This window comes from Pseudorasbora parva, chromosome 15, assembly GCF_024679245.1.
Source record: "Pseudorasbora parva isolate DD20220531a chromosome 15, ASM2467924v1, whole genome shotgun sequence".
NCBI classification, from domain to species: domain Eukaryota; kingdom Metazoa; phylum Chordata; class Actinopteri; order Cypriniformes; family Gobionidae; genus Pseudorasbora; species Pseudorasbora parva.
In genome coordinates, this window is record NC_090186.1 from 37942911 (window position 1) to 37966609 (window position 23699).

Below are 23699 nucleotides of genomic sequence, written 5' to 3' on the forward strand. Positions count from 1 at the left end.
CATCCAGGCTAGTGACATTCATGCTCATTACCTGTGTGACAACTTACCCCAGGCTCTTTATTATTATTATTACTTTTTATTTTATTTTCATTTTTTTATTGCATTACATACAAAGACCACATACACATACAGAGGATCACGGTGTGTTCAATTATTATTATATATATGTCGATATCTTTTGTTTCCTTTGATGCTATTATGTAATATATATATTACATAATAATATATAATAATTATATTATAATAATAATAATATTTAAATAATTAAATAATAATATATAATAATAATAATATATAATATATATATTACATAATAGCATCAAAAGATACAAAAGAAAGAATAAAAATAAACTATACTGGGGAAAACGTACAAAAAATATCCTGAAAGGAATCTGTTAGAATCTTTTAAGGCCTCAATTTAATGCTCAAGTTAAATTTTAAATAACATGTTTATTATTTGTCCATTTCTGTTTGTGTATATGGTATTTTCCATGCATAGCCCCACCAATCACCAAATTTTGCTCCAAACTCTTATTTATATATATGTTTACCAGATCCTTAATTTTTTTTTTATTTCAATAATAGATATGCAATATCAATCCAAAACAATTGGGTAAATACACCTGAAAAAAAAAAGTTTTTTTTATGGACTCTTCTTTGTACACTAGTAGCCTAACGTGGTGGCAGTGCGCTCGGTGGGAGGAGTCAGTGTCGCTCGAGCTGTGATTGCGTTTCTCCGCGGTTCTCTGGAGGAGCTGCAGGCAGTGAGATCACATCCTCGCGATGCAGCTGCCAGCGAGTCAAAGAGAGCGAATACTAGTTCACAACTGAACTCCAGCTCAAATCTGCGACACACGCTAACCCTTTCAGGACTATATTGTAGCGACATATAAACGCTTTGCTTTTAGATTATATACGCAGGTTATTCCAGTCATTCGGGACTATGGAATGCGGTTTCACTTAAATACCTCCTCCCTCCTGTTCTTGGTGGGCTCGCGGTTTTGTCTCGGCTCGTTGGATCTATCGGTGTGAAACCGAACGCGATGTGGGCCAGAAACGATTTTGAGGACGGATTCGACACTTATAAGATAGGTAAGAGCCTACCGCTTGTATTATGGCACTTTAAGCCCGATATATGTCCATAAGAACAGCCATGTTTGATCTTAGACTGACGCGTGTAACGGCTCGTGTATTGTTGTTCCGCGCGCTCAGGCTGTGGTATATATTAGATATGTGATGTTCCGTTATGAGCGTTGTGAAGTTATTGTACTGTGATGGTTTGACACCATCACTCGTGTCACCTTCAGCCTGCCTTTGTTTGAGTCGAGCGACAGATATGGACACAAGGGTCCCTAACAGTGGGGTCTCTTTAATGTATACTGTGCCGACGTCATAATTTTTTAGCTTGTGTGTTTATAAGGACCCTATTTATACTCTGAGAGAAATATTCATTGTTTTTTTTCCCTAAAAGGGAAAATACATGTTTTTTCTTTAAAATAAACAATGATAACATTTACATTTTACAGTGTCCTTCTTATATATGTTACATGTACGTGTAATAACAGTAAATGATGTATAATTACATGCTACTAACCCTCAACCAAACCCTATATTAAGTTACATGTGACGTTACTTAATTAATATCGCTCAGTAGCTACATAAATATATAATCACACTGTCAAAGTGACACCTTAAAATAAAGTGTAATCTAAACTATTTATAATTAATATATACATACATATAAAATCATTTATTTTGTTGTTATTCTAAAGCAAATTATAACATTCAGAATGTTTACTTTGTTTTAAGATTAAGGCTACTATTATGTTAGATGTATAATAAAATAGAACTGATTTTTTGTTGTTGTTGATGTGTTAAGTTATTACATTCATGTACATAGTTGTAATTTTTGTTTCTCTCAAATATTGAAATATAAATTGCTTACATGTGCCTTTCTTATACAAGTGAAAGTAAAATACACATTCAGTGGTATCAAGTAGCTTGTGCTTTTACATTTTGTGTGTTGAAAGTTATCTAAATATTGAACAGTGATGCAACAGATTCTAACTAGTCTCTCTGCCAGTGTGCTTAATAATTCATATCACGTTGCATAACTGTTGGTGGTCTTGAAGAACGGCTGGTGCCCGTCAACAACAAGCTCTATGTTTACCCGGGATATTTACCCATCTGATACTCTGTAACGATGGCTAATGTGGATCACTTTCAGATGAACTAGTATGAACTTGAGGTTTTTCCACCCAGGAATTATGGAGAACTATTTTTGGTTCTGGTGATTTCAGCTGGGTCTTGGCCTCCTGCTGGTCTTGAACTCTTGTAGGTTTAAGATTCATATAGTGCATCTGAAATGGGTTTTGTTCTTGTCTTAGCTGCTTGTTTTATTGCTATTTCATGGAAACGTGCTCCAAGCTTGTGACTTTTCTAAGATGTATGGCACGATAAAAATGCATGTGTCAGGAGTTGTAGATTTTTGTAGATTTTGCTGATTGTACGAAAAGAATGATGTTGTCTTTTCTTTACCGTTTTTATAATGTGTTAATCTACTCCACAATATGTTTGTAATAATTTTTCATCAAAACTTTGTACTATAAATCAGTCATTGTTGATTTGCTTCCAAAAAGAACAACATGTTCAGAGATGCTGGCAAAATATATTTAATATTCCACTTTTTCTGGCAGGCGTTACGGAGGACAGCCTAAATGGTGCTGTCTAAACGGATTACACCTCAGAATAGATTAGGCCAGCAGATATTGGGACAAGCCCTCTAGTGCAAGACTGACCATTTGGTTCACTGAACTTCACCTTGTTTTAGAGGTTTAGCCATTTTGGCCCAGAAAAGTTTACCATTCAAAAGTTTTTTTTTTTTGTTGTTGTTGTTTTTTTTTTGTAAAGAAGTCTCGTATGCTCACCAAGGCTGCATTTATTTGATGAAAAAGGTAAAAGCTGTAATATTGTGAAATATTATTAAAATGTTAAATAACTTTTCTATTTGAATATATATCAAAAATCATTTATTCCAGTGATGTTAAAGCTGAATTTTTCAGCATTATTACTCCAGTCTTCAGTGTAACATGATCCTTCAGAATTTATTCTAATATGATTTGGAGCTCAAGAAGCATATCTTATCATCGGTGTCGAAAATTTGCTGCTTAATATTTAAACTGTGATACATTTATTTCAAGATTCATAAAAAGTTCAAGATCATTCATTTGAAGTTTTTTCATTATTTGTAACATTGAAAATGTCTTTAATGTCACTTTTGATCAATTGAATGTGTCCTTGCTGAAAAAGAGTATTATTTTAATTAAAAAATTTGAGTGATAGTGTATATGTATCTATAAAAAAAACAATACTATCAATATTGCTAATAGAATTACTAATAATATTATGACTACAGCTTTTCTTTGTCATATGAGTCATATAGGTTAAGTCTAAAACCTTTACTGGTTCGAGTCTTGTCAGTTCTTATAATAATTTTTTGAGTAAATTGAACTGGTTCTAAATGAGCACTGGTTCTTGATTCCTTGCATCAATATTGCGATGTGCCTATCCATTATAGTCAAATTGCAGGATGTGCGATACTGTTCGTACCAGGCACCACGGTTGGAAACGCACATGATTCTCAGATTAATTGTAGTTTAACCATCATAGAGCAAAAGTTAATTGTTTGCACGTGTTTTACGGTCCTGTCAGTTTAAATAGTCAAGCGATTTTCTAATGCAAGAAGACGTGGAAGAGATCTCAATTCTGAACTTGCACGCTGTTTTCTGTGTGCACTCGTGTAATTGTGCTTGAACGGATACATGCACGCAAAATTATGTCTAATATACCTGCTGCTGTATGAATTATTGACGTTAATCAAATGACAAAATACAAAGAAAAAAATATCTTTGTAGCTTTAACAAAGATTAATTATATTTAATTTATACAGTCAAGATTATGCAGTTATTTTGCATTTGATTATTCAATTTATTTACGTACTGTTAAACTTACCTGAAAAATATAGGCTAATGCACTGTTTGTTTAAAGTATCTTTGTACTATTTATGATTTAATTGGTTTATTATTTTCGATGCATATTCACTACCCTACACAATCACTGCAATCATTCTAGAACGATTCACTCTTTCCAAATAGAGCTATTCATCTAGTGAAACTATTTTCATATTGCAAAAAAAATAAATAAATTGCAGTGCCAGTTTTTTTCCATTTCCTTTCTCTGTCCATGTGCACATTTAGCTCATTTTCATTGAAGTAATGGTGTTTGTAATGGCTATCTGAGATATCTGGTTGCACATCTATGTCATTTATTAAATGCTTACTTAACTAAAAGTCTTTCATTGTGAATAGACAGTAGTTTGAAATCATGTGTTTGTTGGAAATGGCATCCCTCTGTTTGTCTCCTCCTCTTCCATGGTAACCTCTGTTCTGTTTGTTTCCTAGGTTCGAGCACGTCCTCTCCTGGATGGGTCCCAGGCTGCGACTCGGCATGGCAAGCTTCCTCTTCCGCCACTGGCATTAGCAGCCGCGGACGACGTCACAGCGCTGCCTCGGACAGTGGCGATACCGGCATTGGAACATCGTGTTCTGACAGCGTAGAAGGTACAAAATATATATGACGCAGCTTACTTTTGAACAAACAATGGGTGGCTTGGTTGATTAGCCTAAATCTGTTTTGTGAGGTGTGAAACGTATTATTGATTGGCTGTTTGTAATTCGTGACTGGTTTTCGCAGTCAGACATTTTCTAGCAAGCTCATTACAAAATCAGCCTGAAGTCATGACCCGTCTCCTTATGCTTCGCTTTAGTCAGACAAAAACTTAAATAGGATCTTTTGAACATCAGCTCCAGTTTCGCCATGACCAACAAATACAGATTTTAATGCTTTAGCGAGGTTGTCAGCCACTTTGATTTTGGAGACGTTATCCTGAGCAAGCAACAGGTTGTAAAAGCCTCTAAAAATGGGTCACGCTTCTGTGTCTCTTAAATGTATGTAGGCCAATGTGTGCAATGGCTTATGGGTAGAGATTATAAGATGATGAGTAATGTGAAATCCATTCGTTTGCATCCAAACACTCCAAATCACATGTATGTTTATTTGTGCCTCAAGCTGATCCTTCACATTGAGCCAAGCTTTTTTATTTTTTATTTAACATGTTAGACAACATAGGAATTCTGAGGCCAACAACATTCAATTTAAATCTAATCTAAACTAAAGGTGGGATGCACCAACAATTCTGTTGCTCTAAACTTTAAACCGTTTCCCACCATCATTTTGAACCTGGATTTAATTATTTAAAATAGATTAACTTTAATCCTGTTGCTCCATAACTTTAAACTCAGATTTAAATCTCAATTAAGGATTCGTTTTTAAACTTACATGTGAGGAGGTTTAAATAAAATAAAGTGTCCCACCAAGATGATTGATCAGAGATAAAAACTGTGGGTGTGTTGTCAGGTCTCAGAGGAGTCTTCATTACAAATAAAAAAGGCAAATAAAGCGTATTGAGGTGGCAGAATGAGGGTCAGTGTGGCCTAGCCTGCTATCATGTCCAAGATGCAGATTCTTCTCTCATCTCACGTCAACTCGGTGAAGAGAGTAGGCCCTGATATATTTATCATTTAATGGTTAAGGGCCAAGGATGGCGGCCACGCCTCGCGTTTTTTTTACACTTGCTTCACGCGTGGCTGCTGTGTGAGCGATCAAATGGGATGGGCGATGCTGACAAGATCATGAAATTTATTTTGTGATAAGTTATGCTGCCACAATATATTCCATTAATTGATACTATATATTTCCATGATTATGAAATCCACACATGCTGCCGCAATGTTTTCATTGCCTGCTTGATCTGTAGCGCTTTATAGAGATAGCTGACATTTTACAAGTTTATTTCCTTTTCTGGCAAGAGCTACTTATGTCAGAGAGAGCGTTTTTGGTGGCCAATAATGAAGGAAATGTAGTAGTAGTATTGTTGCTGTCAATGGTGAATCCATCATGGCTGTAAATGCAGTTTTTAATCGCACGTCAAATTTTAATCCCCGATTTGTTAATCTGGGTTTGAAATTAAGTTGTGCGACAGAACTCGATTTAAAATAAAGCCTAGATCAACAAATCCTAGATTAGCTCTAAACTGATGTTAATTTAATCGTTGTTGGTGCAACCCACCCTAAGAGTTTAGTGCCTGATAAGGATGGATGCATGCATTGCAATAATTTAAAAGCAGAAGAGTTCAGAGCAATTATTCTCAGTTGGTAATATTTTTTTTTAGTTTTTGAAAGAAGTCTCTTATGCTCAACAAGGCTGCACTGGTTTGATCAAATATACTATAAAACAATACTATTGAGAAATAATATTACAATTTAAAATAACTTTTTTTGTATGTTAAAATGTAATTTATTCTTGTATTCTTAAAATGTATTCATGGCGAAGATGAATTTTCAGCAGCCATTTATCTAGCCTTGTTCTTACAGAAATCATTCCAAAAGGCTGATTTGGTGAAATATTTCATATTATTAACGATGTTAAACAGTTGAGCTGATTGATATTTTGTGATATTTTGTGTATTTTCAAGAATCTTTGATGAATATAGTTGAAAAAACAGCATTCATTCAAAAAAAATTTTTATTGCAATGTAAACGTTTTTTATTGTCACTTTTGATTTGCACTCATTTGAAAGTGACCTATGGCATCCTTTGACATGAAATTCATCTAAACGATCTCATGGATGTGGTTGTTGTGGTTCACAGTCATAGTAGCACCAGCTGCTACAGAAAATGAGGATTATTCACACGACTTTGATACAGTTCTTTTATATTTACTGGGTTTAAATTCATATTGCTGTCGTGCACAGTTGCCCTAAAGCAGGGCTTGGACCCGTCATCACTCCTTGCAGCTATATATTTTTTATTGCAATGTAAAAGTTTTTACTGTCAATTAATTAATTTAATGCATCATTGCTGAATAAAAGTATTATCTCTGTAAAATCCTACTGACCCCAAACTTTTGAACGGTAATGTCTGTGCACGTGAATGAAAAGGACGTTATTTTGTTTTGTTTTTTGGCTTGGATTTTGTGATTTAGTCTTTGCAAAAAGGATTGTGAGTGGAGTTTAAAGTTAAATTTGATTTCTCATTTTATATGCACAAATTCTCTGGTTGAAATTAGTTTTAATTTTATACAAGAAGTCTTAGTATAGGTAAAGTTTTTAATGGTTTTAGCTGTAATTTTATCATCTAAGAAAAAGAGCAGGTTATACATTTGGTTAATGTAGGGGAGAAGGTTTTGGCTACAATAGTGATTGTCAACAGTCATGGCAGATGCTCTTCCATGAGATTTCTGATATGGTCATACATATTTTAGTGTATTTAATAACTAGTATCAACAACTTATCAGCTTTAATCACCGCAAGGCAGCTCAGTCAAAAAGTAGCACTTTACTGTAGAACTCAAGCATTATGCAGAGGATTTCAGTGGAAGGCAGTTCCTTTACAATTATGTTTAAAACAAACCCATGGAAAACATTTACAGACACAAATTGAATGGCTCTTAAATTTAGTGGCACTAATGAGGATTATTTACTAGATGTTGGTGGTCCGTATCGAGATGTCATTTGAGTTCCTGTATCCCATCTGGTAGCGCATAATGCTAGCAGCACCAAGGTGATGGGTTCAATTACAGCACACAATGTGTGAACAATGTTATATATTGAACAATAATAATAATATATTCGTGTTTTAGCGGTTCTTAACGGCAGATCACACCAAGAACAATAACTATATAAGCTTCCTCACCAGCGGATGATGTTGTTTATTCTAAGTGTGTGATTGTCTGTCACTTTAAAAGCTTGAGCTCATTACAGCAGAATGGATTCTGATTGGCTGTCAATGTTTTGATTGTTCATCAGCTGGATAAAATTACTCTGAAAGGGATTCCAACAATATTCTTTCTGTGCCGTTATTGTTATTTCTGTGGTTTGAACTCTGCTTTTCCTTAACATTGAGAGCGAATTTTAGAAGTTATCGTTATCTTTATAGTTATCGTCCTTGGTGTGAACGGGCCTTTAGGGTGTTCTGGGTGGTTTCTAGGGTCTTGCTAGTTGGTTAAACCCCCCCAAGTCTCTATTATTTTGTGCTCCCTCTTTCAATGTAAATCTATGGGTTTTATTCATCATCATAATTGATAGCTAGGGATGGATTTGTCCTATGGTATATTATGTCTTTTCCAGTGTGAGCTCCCAGCTGGAGGCGCATCATCCTGCCCTACATTTCCATGCAATAGGCATGTTGGTTATTATCTCACCCTACTTCCTGTCCCACTGCTGTCTAAAGGGAGTTGACGGTTGCCTGGCTCAGTGCCCCAGGAAGACGGCCCGTCCTGCTGTCGGGCTGACCATGGTCATGCTCGTATTGATCACAGCTCACTGGTTTAATTGATCTCTTTATCATTAGTGCAGTAAATACGCCTCCGCTCAGGGCTCAAATCAAGGTCAAGCACAGAGTCCCAGGCTGTTCATACATTCTGTTGTGTTGTGATTTTTGGCCTTTGCTTCATCGAAATACCCCTAGTGGTACTGGTACAACAAACACGCTTGGCTTGTTTCAGTCAAGAATGATCTCAGGACTTTGTCTCAGTGCCGATCTAGATGCAAGCAGGCAGAATGAGTTGACTCCAGAAGTAGGGCAGATCTGCCATGGAAACATCTGTAATCACTGTGTAGGATGAGAGCCGTGATATCACTACATGGTAGAGAAAATAACTATGACCACCCCTGCACTGCTAGACTTGATGACTAAATCAGTGCATGTGTGGAACCTTAACATCAAAGCTAAATTTTGAATTTTTTGGTATTTGTTTTTTGTACTTTGCCTATCAGTAATTATAATTATATTATGAGTTAAAATTCAGCAGATCAACATCAAGACAGCTCCCACTTCAGCTTTAATAATGACTTAATTTATATTTTATATGTACAAGCATATTGTTCTTACTGCATTACACTTTATTGGCCTGTAAATAAGGAACAAGCCATTTCTTGTGATTTATCAAGGGTGGATTTCCTCTTCTAGCAACTTAACTAGCTTAATACAACCAAGTTTCTTTTAAACTGTCTCACTGCAGTGAATGTAATTTCGGAGACGATGCACTGTCGAGCAGAGGGAATCTGATAAAGAAAGGCTTACGAATGATTCTCTGAAATAAGCCTCTTGTTTTAATCTCGCCATGTTGTGCTGTGCTCAAGGATGGTTTAATGCAGGCCTAAAGTCTTTCTCTCCCAAATCTTTCTTCCGTTAAAAATTCTAATGCAGACTCATTGGCTGTAATCTACATGAAAAGGGGATATACTATTCTCGAAGCCTCTCCAAAACCACTACATCTCGTTTTCAACGTGCAATTGGCTTATTGTATTTTCACTCTATAAACACTGAAACAGTCTGGAACATCAGCCGTAATGGACAGACAGCAGCACCCTATAATTTAATAGCTGCCGTCTTAAGATTTAAAGGATTTCACTGTTTCCTGACCTTTTCTACCGCTTTAGAAATCTTGTTTTATTTATTTACACAGTGGTCACTGTGCATTTTCATTGTTTATATATGAATGCATTAGCTAAATATTCATCACAAGTATCTAATAAAAGCCCTTATTTTTTTAACTCCCCAGGTAATATTTTGGTTTATTTACCAGTAATGATATTGCATATTGCTAGTCAAAGGCCTTAGTGTTTTTATGCTGTGGGTTTGCTCTCCTCGTGTGGATTTCATAATTAGCAGACGGCCTCATTACGGTTCTTTAAAGAGTGGCACGTATCTGTGGACCTGGGGACATGTCGTGCATTTAGGACATCCTGTCATATTGTACTAAGTCACTTTGAGCACATGTGACCTCAGATGCATAGAGACAGATGCATAGTCACCTGGCCTCAAGCCAACATGCTTAATAAAATTATGAATTCGATACATTTAGATTTGGATACAATTTACATGAAAACTTGGTTATCCTGACTGACTGGTGAATTAGGCTGTTTAATAATGGTGGCATATAAATTATTGGTGAATATTAGTGATTATTGACCAAAATAAGTAAATATATTTATATGTATACAAAAGTAATTTTGCAGATCTAATAAAATAATAGTTGATTATTTCTATACTTGAACGAAGTAGAGTCTTGAGGTTGTTCAACGGTTATCAGTTGTGATCTTGCCCTTTGGCCCGCTGAAGGTCTCATGACAGTAAGTTTTCCTTGCAAGACGTCTTCACTAGTCTATAGTGTCAGGCTTTCCTGTGACACATGTTTAACCTTGAGAAACGTGCCAGAGATGTGTCCTCTTGGAGATTAATTTACCTACTTTCATCCACCTTGAGGATCAGAATTCCCTCTCTCCAAATGAGCTGCCAGTGAATGACCTAAAACAAGGCACAGGAAAATCCTTTCATTTTGAACCAGGACGCCTCATGACCCGAGTCACTAATTATACCTTTTTTATGGGCAGAAACAGCAGCGTGATAATTACTCCTGGGGGGTTGATGGCTCCTATCGGAAGTTTCATTCTTGTTTCAGCAACTCTTGCATGGGATTGATGTTAAGGGAATGACATAGCTAGACTTAAATTGACCTGAATCACATTTATTTCCCCACTTGCCATACTTCTGATCTGGCTAAGTAATGATAATGTATCAGTAATCAGGATGAAAGAAAGTCATCTGTTCCCAGGTCCTTAACATATTTGTCCTTGAAAGTTTGCCAGGCACTGCTGGTATATGCATTTCCATGGAGCACTTACGCAATGTAGTTTAGAATGCTAGGTTTCATCTTGCTCTGTGAGGATCAGCTGTGTCGAAAGGAAACCTGAGTCGCATGACTTATCAGCCAAGAATAAACACAGAGGTGCCCTAAGACTTGCTGGAAAGAATGCCTTGGATGCCACTGAAGCATCCAGAAATACACAAGGAACAACCTCAACAAAGTGACGTGCATTCCGGTGTATTTGTGATCGCTGTGAGTTTGCATTGTTTTTAACCTTTACATATCAATGCTTATTTGTAGGAGTGTCATCCATCCACCCATCCACCCATCCATCCATCCATCCATCCATCCATCCCACGAGTTATTTATTTATATGTGAATGTGACTTTAGAAACTTCAGCTTTTAAGTGGCCTTTGGTCCTCAGGAGCACGAAAAGCTACATTTTTATTCTAATTATGAATAGATTATAGCCTAGAATGCATGCAAAGAGGCCTTCCTTTGTAATCACTACCAAGCCATCATGCTTCTCAGTTTATCACAATCTCAGAAACTTCCGTTATAATCAATTAAGTTGTCTACACTGCACAATGAATCTCTTATTTACATCGAGTCTACACTTTGTGCATGCAGAACTCACCACTGAACAAAAACTCTGTTGTTTTGAGTGATGAGTGGATTATGACTAACACCTGATTGGCCATTGCATTGAAAAAATCCACAGATATGTCTGTGATTGGCTACATTGCTCAACGGCGCAAATTTCAAATGCAGCAGTGGGTGCCGGGATCATGTTTTGTCAAAACTAAATAAACATCACATTTTTAGGTTTAACTCTATTCCATTTATAGTTTCAGCATAGCAAAGATGCATTATATTATTCATACAATTATTTATTCTTTTTATAGCAATCTTTATGTAAAATAAAGCTGGAAATATTAAGTATCATCAGTTATTCATTTTGAAGTGATAATGCATGCTTTTTTAAATAAGGTATCCGGCTTTGGGATTATCCCTAATGATATGGTTACTTTATTGTCAGTTTACATCGTATTTGCATTGACAGTTCGTATTTTTTGATTAATAATCTTTATCAGTTTCAAAAACTGGCTACTTTGTTTAAAAAAATACAAGTTATCAGTCCAGTGATATTAACCAAAGCTCTTTCTTCAAATCGGTCTGATCTTCACCGAACATCCTAGTCCCAAGGGAATGCGCAAGTCAAAATGTTGCATTCTATTAGATTTGGGCTAGATTAGCTCCTGGCACTGTCTGATTAGCCAGTTGGGATTAGCGTTTGACTGAGAGTAGGGTAATGCAGTTAGAATGATTAAGGGGGTATTGTTTGCTCTCAGCCTTCTGCGCCCACTGCCTTGTACCCTATAGCCCCACCCTAAAAGATTTTAATATGCCAGCTGCTCCGAACTCATCGCCCTAATGATGGCTTAGACCCTGAAAGAGGAATGAGTTTGACACAACACTGAATTAACATTCTCTTATTAGTTTACATGAGAGCCAAAACCATTTTGCTCAAGCAACTGCTAGATTTTTGGCTGTTTTTAAATTTATGAGGTAATTCTGTCCATGAATATCCAATAAGGTATATAGTAGACTTTTGATACATTTGTTAATTGCTCATATCAGCTCATGCATATATGCAAGATGAATTTGTTCATTTGCCTTGCAGATATATCCCTGCACATGGGTGTGCATTGCTTCGTGGCATTTAGCCTAATAGCCTAATCAAATCCTCCCAAAGCCAAAAGACAATCACATTTTATATCAGTAACAGTCCAGCCAAATGTAGCCTACTGCTACAAAAGAGAGCCTTTTGCTAAGAGTCCTCATTCTCTTTAAGAATTTGCTTTGAGTTATTCTTTGAATAGTCAGAACTTTTTTTGAGTCGTCATGGTGTGAAGTGTCATGCTGGATAACACTTAACCTCGCTTTATGATGTATTAGAGCTGCATGATTTTTGTTAAGTTGAGTGTCATGATTTTTTTTTGTTGATTTTTTTTTGTGTGTGTGTGTGGGGGGGGTGTTAAACAGAGATGACGATTCTTCCCCGATTCTGGACTAAACAGAATAACTTGTTTTATTTACTAGCGGTTTTAGATGGTGACCATGACTGTTACCCTCTAAAAAGTACAAAATCACCATAAATGTAGTCCATATGACTTGTGCACAATTTTCCGAGTATTTTAAATCCATACATTAACATGTAATAATTTAATAGAGGTTCTGACAAAATGTTAACTGCTGCAGTCTATTTCAGACGTTTAATTAATCTGAATTACAGTTTGAGTGAAAGATTCAATGACTCTCGTAAAGACTTCCTTTGTTTCATTACTGGATAAATCAGCGTTTTTGAACAAATCTGTTGCATGGATAATTCATTTACACACGACCTCCAATACAAAATTAGGAACCTTTAAAATAATAAAATGGGGCACTTTCAGGAATATCTGACGGTGACTGAATTATTGATAATTAATACATAACCGAGGTAGTAATGTGGCCATGATGTAAAAATGTTTTTTTTTTAAGAAGTACAATGTCTGGAGTAATGCTTAGCAATCTTTTTTTAGATTTGAAATAAAGCTTGCAGATTGTATAACTTTTGTTATATAACTTTGTTATTCTAATTGTATTCTACTGGGCTATCTTATTTCCAGTTTATTATTCTCTGGTGTCTGCTTTGAGACAGCCGTGCATGTTCATTTACTCATCTGACATATTGTGTTGTGATAAAAGCTCAATGGTGTTGAAAAGCCTGCCAGTGCAGGGTCATACAGAAATAACGCACTGTTTCACCTTTTGGCAGAGGTGTAAGGATTTTCTGTGCTTGTGAACACCAGCCTAATCAATTCTGAATTAAGGGTCAAACTGAGCGTTGATTAAATCTCACCCAAATAGGATTGTTTACGCCATAACTTGGGGAACCAGTTTGTGTTTGTGGACAGTTAATAAGACGCCTTGTTTTTTTTATGGATGAGGGCAGCATGAAAGGATGGGAGTCTGTCTGTGTGAGGCTTTCTAATTACACTTGGAGTGCAGCCACACTCGCACTTGGAAGCTTCTGCCCTGCCCTTTTTAATTAATAATCTCTGGGTTTTAACCATGCAACCATGACGGACTTAACTCATGTGTTTTCTATGTTGAAAGCAGATCTGTTTAATATCCAGCATATCTTGATTATATTATGGAGGACAGGGAGGATTTCCCTCTGAAAATAGATTTGACTAGTTTAGTTATTAGACTAGTGAAGGCAAAAAAAAAAAAAAAAAAACAGTACTAGGAATCACATGGCGGAAAATGGCTGAAGGGTGATTTTGCAAAAATGCTACATGTCATTAAAGTCAAAAAGAAACGGCATTCACAACCATTTAGCCTTGTAATAGTTGTGTATTCAATGAGGATTTTTGTGTCTGAGGCCAAATCTTGCTATTTATATACAGTAATGTTGTTTAATAGACAAATGATGCAGCTTTGAAGTTTCCAAGCTCCCCATGTTGGTGACCTACATTCTCTGTATTAGCCAGTTTTGACTGCTCCATTGGTTTGAGTTCATTGTTGAGAGATCTGGTAAACAGGAAGCTATGTAAGATCACCAAAATGACGATATCACATGAACACATCATTCACTTCCTCTGGACTGATATTTGTAGGTGTGTTTATAGAAACCATGCTGATATTGTTTTAATGTAACTGTGCTTTTCTAGACAATGAAGCAGGAGACATTTTATTTGTCCTCTGCCTCTGTCCTCAGCTCAGGACCAAATATATTGTACTTCAAAAATATTTTCAGAAGTTTCAGAACTCAAAACTTCATTGTTAGTCCAAAAACAGCTTTTATTGAATCCAATCTCAAAAAAGGACATGTTTGGAATTTTGTCACATTATGACGTAATGGGGCAACAAAGAAAGAAAGTCTCTGCAGAATATCAACGAATACTTCTACTTCATCACAACGTTGGTCCAGCCCAAGTGTTTGCATTGCTAGTTATGATGAAATCATTCATGAGAGTGCAGAATAGGGCTGGGCGATATGTTAATTTTTGGGGGGCGATAATCGCCTTGAAAAATATCGCGATATCCGATAATATCATCTACTCCGCACTGATCCCGCTCACTCCCCTGCGCGCCACAAAATTTTCCAGGCATAAAATGGAGGACAACGCTTAATATCCAAGAAAAGATGTACATCAGTAATTTGGCAGTATTATGGATTTAAAGTACCAAATGCAAATGGTGAACCAGTGGATTCAACAGAAGCTATCTGCAGGCTTTGCAAAAAAAAGAAGAAGAAAAAAAAGAAAGAAAGTGAACCACTAACCTCTGCAGCCATATCCACGTACACTACCCAGCATTAGCGGTCTCGTTTGAGCCCCGCTCTGCAGCCGCTTCTCAAAGACGACGGATATGTGGTCGAGCAGCAATGACACCGTAAATGTCAATTGGAGCTTAGATCGTGCTCAAAAAATCAAGCCAGACCCTAAAAGATCAAGCCCGAGCTTGTGCTCGTTGTGTCCGAGCCTTGCCCGGCCCGGCACATTAACTGTAATTATGAGAACGAGCCTGTAATGAGCGAAGCGGACCGGTGTGACTCATGTTAAAACTAAAATTAACGAAATAAGCTGATAACATCACTGTTTTCCCAGAACGACTGGAAATCAAATTTTGCTGCAATATTGTCCTGTTTAACACGGTGAAGCTGCTTTGAAACAATCGTCATTGTAAAAGAACTATATAATAAATAAAGCTGACTTGGCTTGACTTAGCTCAATAATCCGCAGGCGCGCTCGTGAACCGCTCACCTGTAAAATAATTAAATCCAGCTCAGACATTTATCTGTAGCTCACTTTGTTGTAGCCATTAAACAATGTTTGTCTTCTTTCTTTTTGCATATTATGTTTGAATAGGCCTATTATAATAGTATTTTTACATTTCATCTGATTATGATAAGTGCAAAGATGCGAGTGAGTCAGAAATTATTTTGGTGGTTATATTTAGTTTAATATTAAGTTTTGTTTTGTAGAAAGCATTCTTTCGTTTTGTTTAAATTGTATCTTAATTTTAATAAAGGTTTCTTTGGCCAATTGCTTGGGTTTAATAAATAATATGGAAATGGAAGACATGAATCGTGTTGAAGTCGCGGGAGTGATCGCTTTAATATCTAATGAACTTGAGCGCGTGTCTCATAAATAAACCGAAACGCAGCAGGCTACTTGCCTCACAGAAATATGCGCATAGAAAGCTTAAAATGTCCACTTTTAAACGAAGCATTCGAAACGAAAATATGTAATTAAGCAAAGTGCAGTGTTGACGCGAGCAGCTCATGCGTTTCTGTTCAGAACTGCGCTCCATCACTGCACGAACTGTGAGTTTAACGCGCATTTTTACTTCACTTTAATATATTTTTCTTTCATTTTTTATATTATAATAATTTTATTCTGACACCTTTATTTTATAGTATTTAAAATACAGGCCTATGGTTAGGTTTTATAGACATTTTCAACCGTTTAAGGTTGAGCTATTTTTTTCCCCCGTTGAGCTATTTTTCCCCCCAAAGGTTTCTCTCTCGTTTTATTTTTAGCGTTAGTAGACTATTTTAAATGTTTTCCAGGTTTCCATGTTTGATTAATGTTTGTATTATTAATAGGCTATTATATTTATAATTTAGCCTAATAGGCAATAATATTTTTAGAGCGTTTTAAAACATTTAGCCAAGCCATGTGCTTCTCTTTGCGCGTGTATAATGAAAACACAACCAACGTCTTATCCATAATTCAATGTTTTGCTTTAACACATATAGGCTACTGTAGTTATGCATCAAAAACACTAAAAAGGTGAGTGTATGGTAACTACTATTTATAATGTATTTGGCAACGCAATGTCCTGTGAGTTTATCAGTCGTCATTTTTATGATGTCGATTATCGTCTGATAACACTGACTGTTATCGATATCGACATATTTGCGAGACATCGTCGATATATGATAATATCGTCATATCGCCCAGCCCTAGTGCAGAAATCGAGTTGCAATGACGAGATAGTTCAATATTTATGTCTGTCATCGGCTAAGGCCGGTTTCACACTGCGCTTGGGTTAGAAGTGTTCCATGTGTTTCACAATCACCATCTGACAACAGCGCTGTGAAAAAAATCTAATAAAATACACAAACACATCACTGCCAGAAGTTTTGGACCTGTTAAATGAAAACTAGAGGCATATGTTTTATCTTTAAGATTTCTTTTTATCATGTAAACAACCTATATACTGCATGTTATATGCACGTGTCGGTATGGGAACACGGTTGCATTGCAGCAGATATGCTGCCCATCATAAATCAAAGCACGATACAGGAGAGCACCGAAAAAGGTGACGGATTTGATGATATTCGTCGTTATTTGCAGTACGCACACTACGGTTCAGCCACTCTCCATACGCACAGCTTCTGCGCTGTAACCGCACTGCTTGTGCTACAATGTTAAACTGGCATAATGCTCATAGCGGCAACATTTAATGATGCAACAGGAGTAGACACCTTTAACTCAATCCACTATGAATGCTTTGCAATAATAGGTGACTACAATAAATGCCAGCTTCCCAGTAGCTCTGTGAAGGGTTTTTGTTGTCGATCTTCAGTATTACAGGTTAAAATGATTCATAAGTATTTTGCCATCAGGATTGGTTGACTAGATTAAGTTTATCTCTATAAATGTATCCCTTTTACAACACCATCACAATCAAAGTAGCTCTTTGGTAACACATTGACCCTCCTCAGCAATATATTTCAAAGCATTTACTGTCAAAGTCCAAGTATTTTTAATTGTTGGTCTATGCAGATTAATGTTTTGGGCCATTTTGTTGTTCTTTTTTATGTATTAAAAAATGTATACAGGTCTTTCTTATGGCCAACAAGTTGACTAATTGTTTCGTCATCCTGCAGACTAATTGATTTTTTTGTGTAATTGATGTAGTTTCGCACATCTCTAATCATGGATATGATGGCAGGATTTTTGTTTACTAGTGCCGCATTGGAACATGAGTCATATCACCACCCATATAGAAAATAGAATGAAATCCAGTGATGCTTTGCAAAAAGGATTATCCTCTTGCCTTAGAGGAAACAGATAAGAGCTTCCAGTCCTTCAGTTACTGCAAGATGTAGTCCTGTGGAAAAACTCCCCGCTGAGACAGAGTCATTTCTCTAATTATGAACTAAGGGCCATGCTTACAAAAGTAGGTTAGCACCTCTTGTTGTAACTATAGAAGAGTTTTTAAGTTTATACACCGTCATGGAATGATCACCAGTGCATTTTAGCAGGTTAAGTTTACCCATATACTTTACACATAATCATATGAAGCTTCACCTGTACTCTCAAAGGCCACACATACAGAACGATTCATGTTAAATTGACTGTATCTGGTGCTCCACCACAGGAAGGAAACTATTTGGGCTTAAGTAGCTCTTTCCACATATCTATAACGAAGCTTTGCTTGACTTTTCCATAGTGGAATTTATTGAAATGGGAAAGATCAGGTTTCAGTTATTTTATGTGATGTGCTTTTTTTGTGCTGATTTTGGCTTTTCTAAGTTACATTTCACACTATTACACTCAGCATTTGCGGTTGTTGTAGCTGAAGTCTGCTAGATACAGCATACAGTTAGTTGTGTAGTCATCATAGTTTTATTGAAACACATAAGTATTAATAAAACGTTAAATTTCTGCTCAATATACACTAGCGTTTAAAAGTTTGGGGTCGGTAAGATCTTTTTAGATGCTTTTTAAAACTACATTAAGTATAAACAGTAATATTATTACAAATTAAAATCACTGTTTTATTATATTTTAAAATATGTGATGTTAAGTTGAATTTTCAACATTATTACTCCAGTCTTCAGTGTCAAATGGCCCTTCAGAAATCATTCTAATATGATGATTTTCTGCTCAAGAAACATTTTTGATTACTATCAATGTTGAAAACCATTGTGCTGCTAATATTTTTTGGAAACTGTGATGCATTTTGTTCATGATTCTTCAATGGACAGAAAGTTAATGCACCCTTTCTGAATAAAAAAGTATTCATTTCCAGACCCCAAACTGCTTTAAGTGTATATTTGTAAAATATCTGTCTAAACAGTTGTAGACCTATAAGAATTGTAAGATTTGTTAGTCTGAAATTTGTAGCTCTTAAATTCAATGGGTATAAATTTAATTCATGAAAGACCTTGGATGTAGAAAAGGAGAGCGGCTTCTCTTGTAATGAATGAGGTCACTGGCTAATCCTCTCCCATCTCAACACCAGTCTGGTTTATTCTCTCTGTTTATTCTGTCAGGGCTATTTTACCATTTTATCCCAAACTGTCCCATTTGTTATTTTAGCGCAGCTTAGCCATAAAGGGACCTGTACATAGAGCTTCCTTTATATTGACCTCCTTTCATCTGTTTGGGAATCGCATGTAAGCCATTACGGCTGTGATGATGGCCCTTTTGTGGTAAATGTGATCCTGCGCATTTAGGTCTCTGTTATTGTGGCCCCTGGGGACTGGAACGTCTGTCGTCAGGCTCCAGCTGCAGTGCGTTTGAGGATGAGGTCTGGAGTGATGTTTGTGTGAAAACCATCACAAAGAACTGTAGAACGATAAAAAAAGCCTATGAAAGCCAGTCAGTTTGCTGCACAAAAGTACACGACCCATTGTCAAAGACATATCTTGCCATTCAGACAAAATGTTTACATTTGCTATTTGTTAGTTTCTTGGAACCTTGTCAATATGAACAAGTTTTTCATATGAAGTTCACAAAGCCACACATGATGCTTGTGTTGAGAGGTGCGGTGAAGCCCTGACATTGTGAAAGGGACGGGGCCTTACATTTTCTCTTAAGTTTTGTTCTTTGTTCATAGGGGATAAGCTAAAATATCAACACTTATACTTTCACAGACAATGCTTAAGCTAGTCCCAGACTAAAATGCATGTTTTCTGTTTTAACTGAAAGCAACTTGCACTGATGTCTCTTAAAATATGTCAGTGCCCTTGTTTTGTCTCAAAATGCACACCAGTAATGTTTTTTTAAGGCACGTTTATAAAAGCTACTTACATGTCCTAATTAACTAAGGCCTTATCCTGGTTTAATCTAAGCCCTGTTTGTGGAACCGGGCCTTGGTGTAATTTTGTGTAGTGTTTTTTTTATTTATTTTTATTTTTTATAGATTGTAAAATATCGGTTGAACAGATCTATATATTGTGGACAACTGATATTAAGAGTATTTGTAGAAATATCATGTTTTCCTTCTCTTTCTACTATTGTTATTCTGCTGTTGGCATATTATTATACTGACATTATATTAATGATAATTAGGTTAGACTTTTTATTCATTTCAAATTAAATTATTTTTTTAAATTAATTAACAACAAAAAAACTTAAGTAATATAGTTTTTAATGTAATGTATTTTTATGTTAAAAAAAATGCAAAGACATAATTTGTCTTATTGCGATTTGCCTCACTTTTCCTGACATATTCTTCACCCGGTCTAAAAGGGCTGTCCCAATCTCATGACCTCAAACGCATGAATGAAACGGGACACGTTGTGCAAGGAGAGAGGGTATGAACGAACATGTATGATGAATGAGAGCCCGCCATGTGCTAGTGCTGTGTTACATACTTTATCTCAAAGGAAGGAGGTAAACTAATTACACAGGAGCAGGAGACAGCCCAGTTAGCATTTCCTCTCAGACATTTGTCTTCTGGATATGGATATAGATCAATATTCATGCAGCCATAGTGCTGCCTTTGCTTTAAAACAAGCTGTTGATGGAAGGATGTGAAAAACCACACAGGAAAGGAAGAGATTGATCAGGTCACAATGGAAATTGAGGACCGGAGATATTACAGTGTGTGTGATGAGCTGTAGTCATTCATATTGTTTTATGAAATACAGTATTATAAGACATGTGATCCTTCAACCTCTACTGGTAATACTTAAAGTTAGTCAGCGTAATGCATTGCAGGGCTCTAAAAAATAAAAAGTAGATACCTTATCTAGCAAACTAACGGTTGGAGGGTAGCGGTTAAGCATTTTTAAACCTAAGCCGTCAAACTGGCATCATCTGAGAAGGAACACCGTTTCCAGACCAGCCAGAAGTTACTTTTAAAATCTTTGATTAAAGATTACTGCGACAAACTATTTTTTTTCTGTGTATTAACCTGCACGGATTAATTGTTCACCCTAAGACCTGTAATATGTGCTAGCAAAGTAAATAGGGTCAATTTTGATTTCATGAGGACTTTAAATTTGGGGATAGAAAATAAGATTTGTGATATGGCTTGATATGATTATTAAATAGGGGATAGTTCAACCAAAAATGAAAATTGCCATTATTTACTGCCCCTCAAGTTGTTCCAAACCTGTATGAATTTCTTTCTTCTGCTGAACACAAAAGAAGATATGTTGAAGACTGACAGGAACTAAACAGTTGATGGGCCCCATTGACTTCCATATGGTTTCAGAGCAGTTCCCAATAAATAGCTGCATTTATGCAAGGTGACTACTTATGATCTACTGTTGATGAATTATGACATTGTTTACTTTATGATCTTTGTATTGTAATATGTTTTAGATGGTTGTAAGAGTGCATTTTTTATTGTTTGAATGAGCAGCTGAAAGTAGAAAAGTAATTTCAAAATAAGAGTCCCGGTGTATTTCGGGCTTGTTTGTTATTAAAAGTTTTGTATTTTGCAGAATTAGTTTCTGGTTATTATTGGTATTTTGTTTATGCAAACTTTATCTGACTTTTTTTTTTTTTTTTGGCTTTTATTGTGACATGATAGTATAGGGTGTACAGGAAGGGAGATAGTATGGAGTGGACAGGAAATAAGATGGGAGAGAAAGACTGGATGGGATCAGGAAAGGTCCACAAGCTGGTTTGGGTCGCACGATTAACACAACGCCTCTGCCCACGAGGCTATCGGCGACTGACCTGTATCTGACATTAATTGAATGTTTAAATAAATACAGTTTGAAGCTATAAAAAAGAACATGTACTTTTTGTATTTAAATACATTCAAAAATGTTGCTTATGTTGCTTATTAGTTTATTAAAGAAAAACTAATGTGATCAATTTTCATTGTATCCCGACAGTTCTTTATGGGCTTCTAAGTTTTTTGAATCAGGAGTCCATGTTCTCCTTGGGCAAAATGAAGCGTCAGTCCTGTATTACAGTAGTTTGTGATTGACTTTGCACATTTGGCATATCTTTTCACAATGAGATCAAGTCGCATGTTCGCACTCTAGGTTCCCTCGGGTGTGCACAAATACACGCACGCGACAAGGACACCTTGTAATGGCTCAGCATTTCTATTCCCCAAGCTGATAATTAGCCTCCAGTTTGAAAACACACTTTGCGTCATCTCGGTCCTCATTAAACTCTGCTGAGGCTTGTGTTTTTCAGATTAGCACCCCCAGACTGACACTCATTGTGACCATCCTTACTATGTATTGCATTAATTCTAATGGCTGGAGGAGATTACACATTGCCATCTGTCTGTCTGCTAACAACTTCAGCAAAGTTATCAAGCTAATACACATCCTTTGGTCTCCATCTACTTTGTGTATGAAAGAAGAGTGAATGTGTTTGTAGATTGAATGTTTTTGCTAAACATCTCCTATTGTGTTCCGTGGAAGAAAGAAAATTATATGTGAGCTTTAGGGGGAGGATATGATGACTGAATTTTCCTTTTTTTGGAAGAGCTAGCACTTTAAATCGAATACCGATTCAAGATCTGGAGGGTTTTTTGTCAGTTATTGGCTGTCTAGAGCAGTTGAGCTCATATGACGTACGCCATTGCTGCAGTGTGCCGCTCGTGTTTCTGGAGGCTTGACCGTGACCTCCTCTCGGAGTCGTTACATCAACTCCTCTTGTGTCACTGTGGAATTCTGAGCAGCTGGTGATGCAACAGCAAGCCGGAAATACTGACTGCTGACAGAACTGGCACGTCAGGAAGAGTTTTCTAGAGGCCAGGCTGAGTGAGGACGTCTCCTCTAAGTTTCCGAACACAACACAGGCATTAATCTTATCTGTCTGTCTGTCTATCTGTCTGTCTATCTGTCTGTCTGTCTGTCTGTCTATCTATCTATCTATCTATCTATCTATCTATCTATCTATCTATCTATCTATCTATCTATCTATCTATCTATCTATCTATCTATCTGTCTATCTGTCTGTCTGTCTGTCTGTCTGTCTGTCTGTCTAATGTTGTTCTATCCATCATTCCATCTATCTTCTGTTTGTCTTTTTATTTTTCATTATATCTGTTTTTTTATCTCTGTCATCTTATGTCTATATCTGTTTATCTGTCTGTGTCTATCCATTGTTTTTTTCCATTCTCTCAATTTTTCTGTCTGTCTATCTTTCTATCGTTCCTTTAATCCGTCATTCAATCATTCATTCACTCTCTGTCTTTTGTCGTTCAGTCTGTCTGTTTATCTAACTATCTGCCTGTCTTTCTATCAGTCGATATATTTATCTGTCTGTCTGTCTATATCATTCTATCATTCAGTCGTTCCATCTAATAGGAATCCATGAAGCGTTTGAGCCAATCACCTGTTACTGTCATGTGACTAATTTACATACATTGATGATGTCACTTGATTTATACAGTGCCCTTATATGTTGTGAACAAGTAATATTTACTGTGCCTGATTTAAACTTGCCATTTTTGTCTCCATTTTGCTGTCACCACCAGCAATCCTCACTACTTCAAAAATCCATCACGTTCTCTCACTCTTTAATGTTTCTAATCTTTTATTAGACCTGTCTTGGCCCGAGGCCCTTACAAGAATGGCCCATGAGTTCCATGTTGGTCCCCAGCAACCGTCTTTTTGGCGCCAGGCTAATGGTGACGGACGTGGCAGTGAAACCTAAGAGCAG

General features: G+C 36.4%; 1 protein-coding gene across 1 annotated transcript in view; it reads left to right on the forward strand.

The window, feature by feature from the left end:
• Positions 1-739: 739 nt before the first annotated feature.
• Positions 740-23699, forward strand: part of cep85l (centrosomal protein 85, like) — a 69939-nt gene continuing 46979 nt past the window's right edge. The window contains 3 exon segments of the mRNA XM_067417971.1: positions 740-1021; positions 1024-1092; positions 4461-4619. Coding sequence (XP_067274072.1) covers positions 949-1021; positions 1024-1092; positions 4461-4619 — 301 coding nt within the window. The 5' untranslated portion in view covers positions 740-948.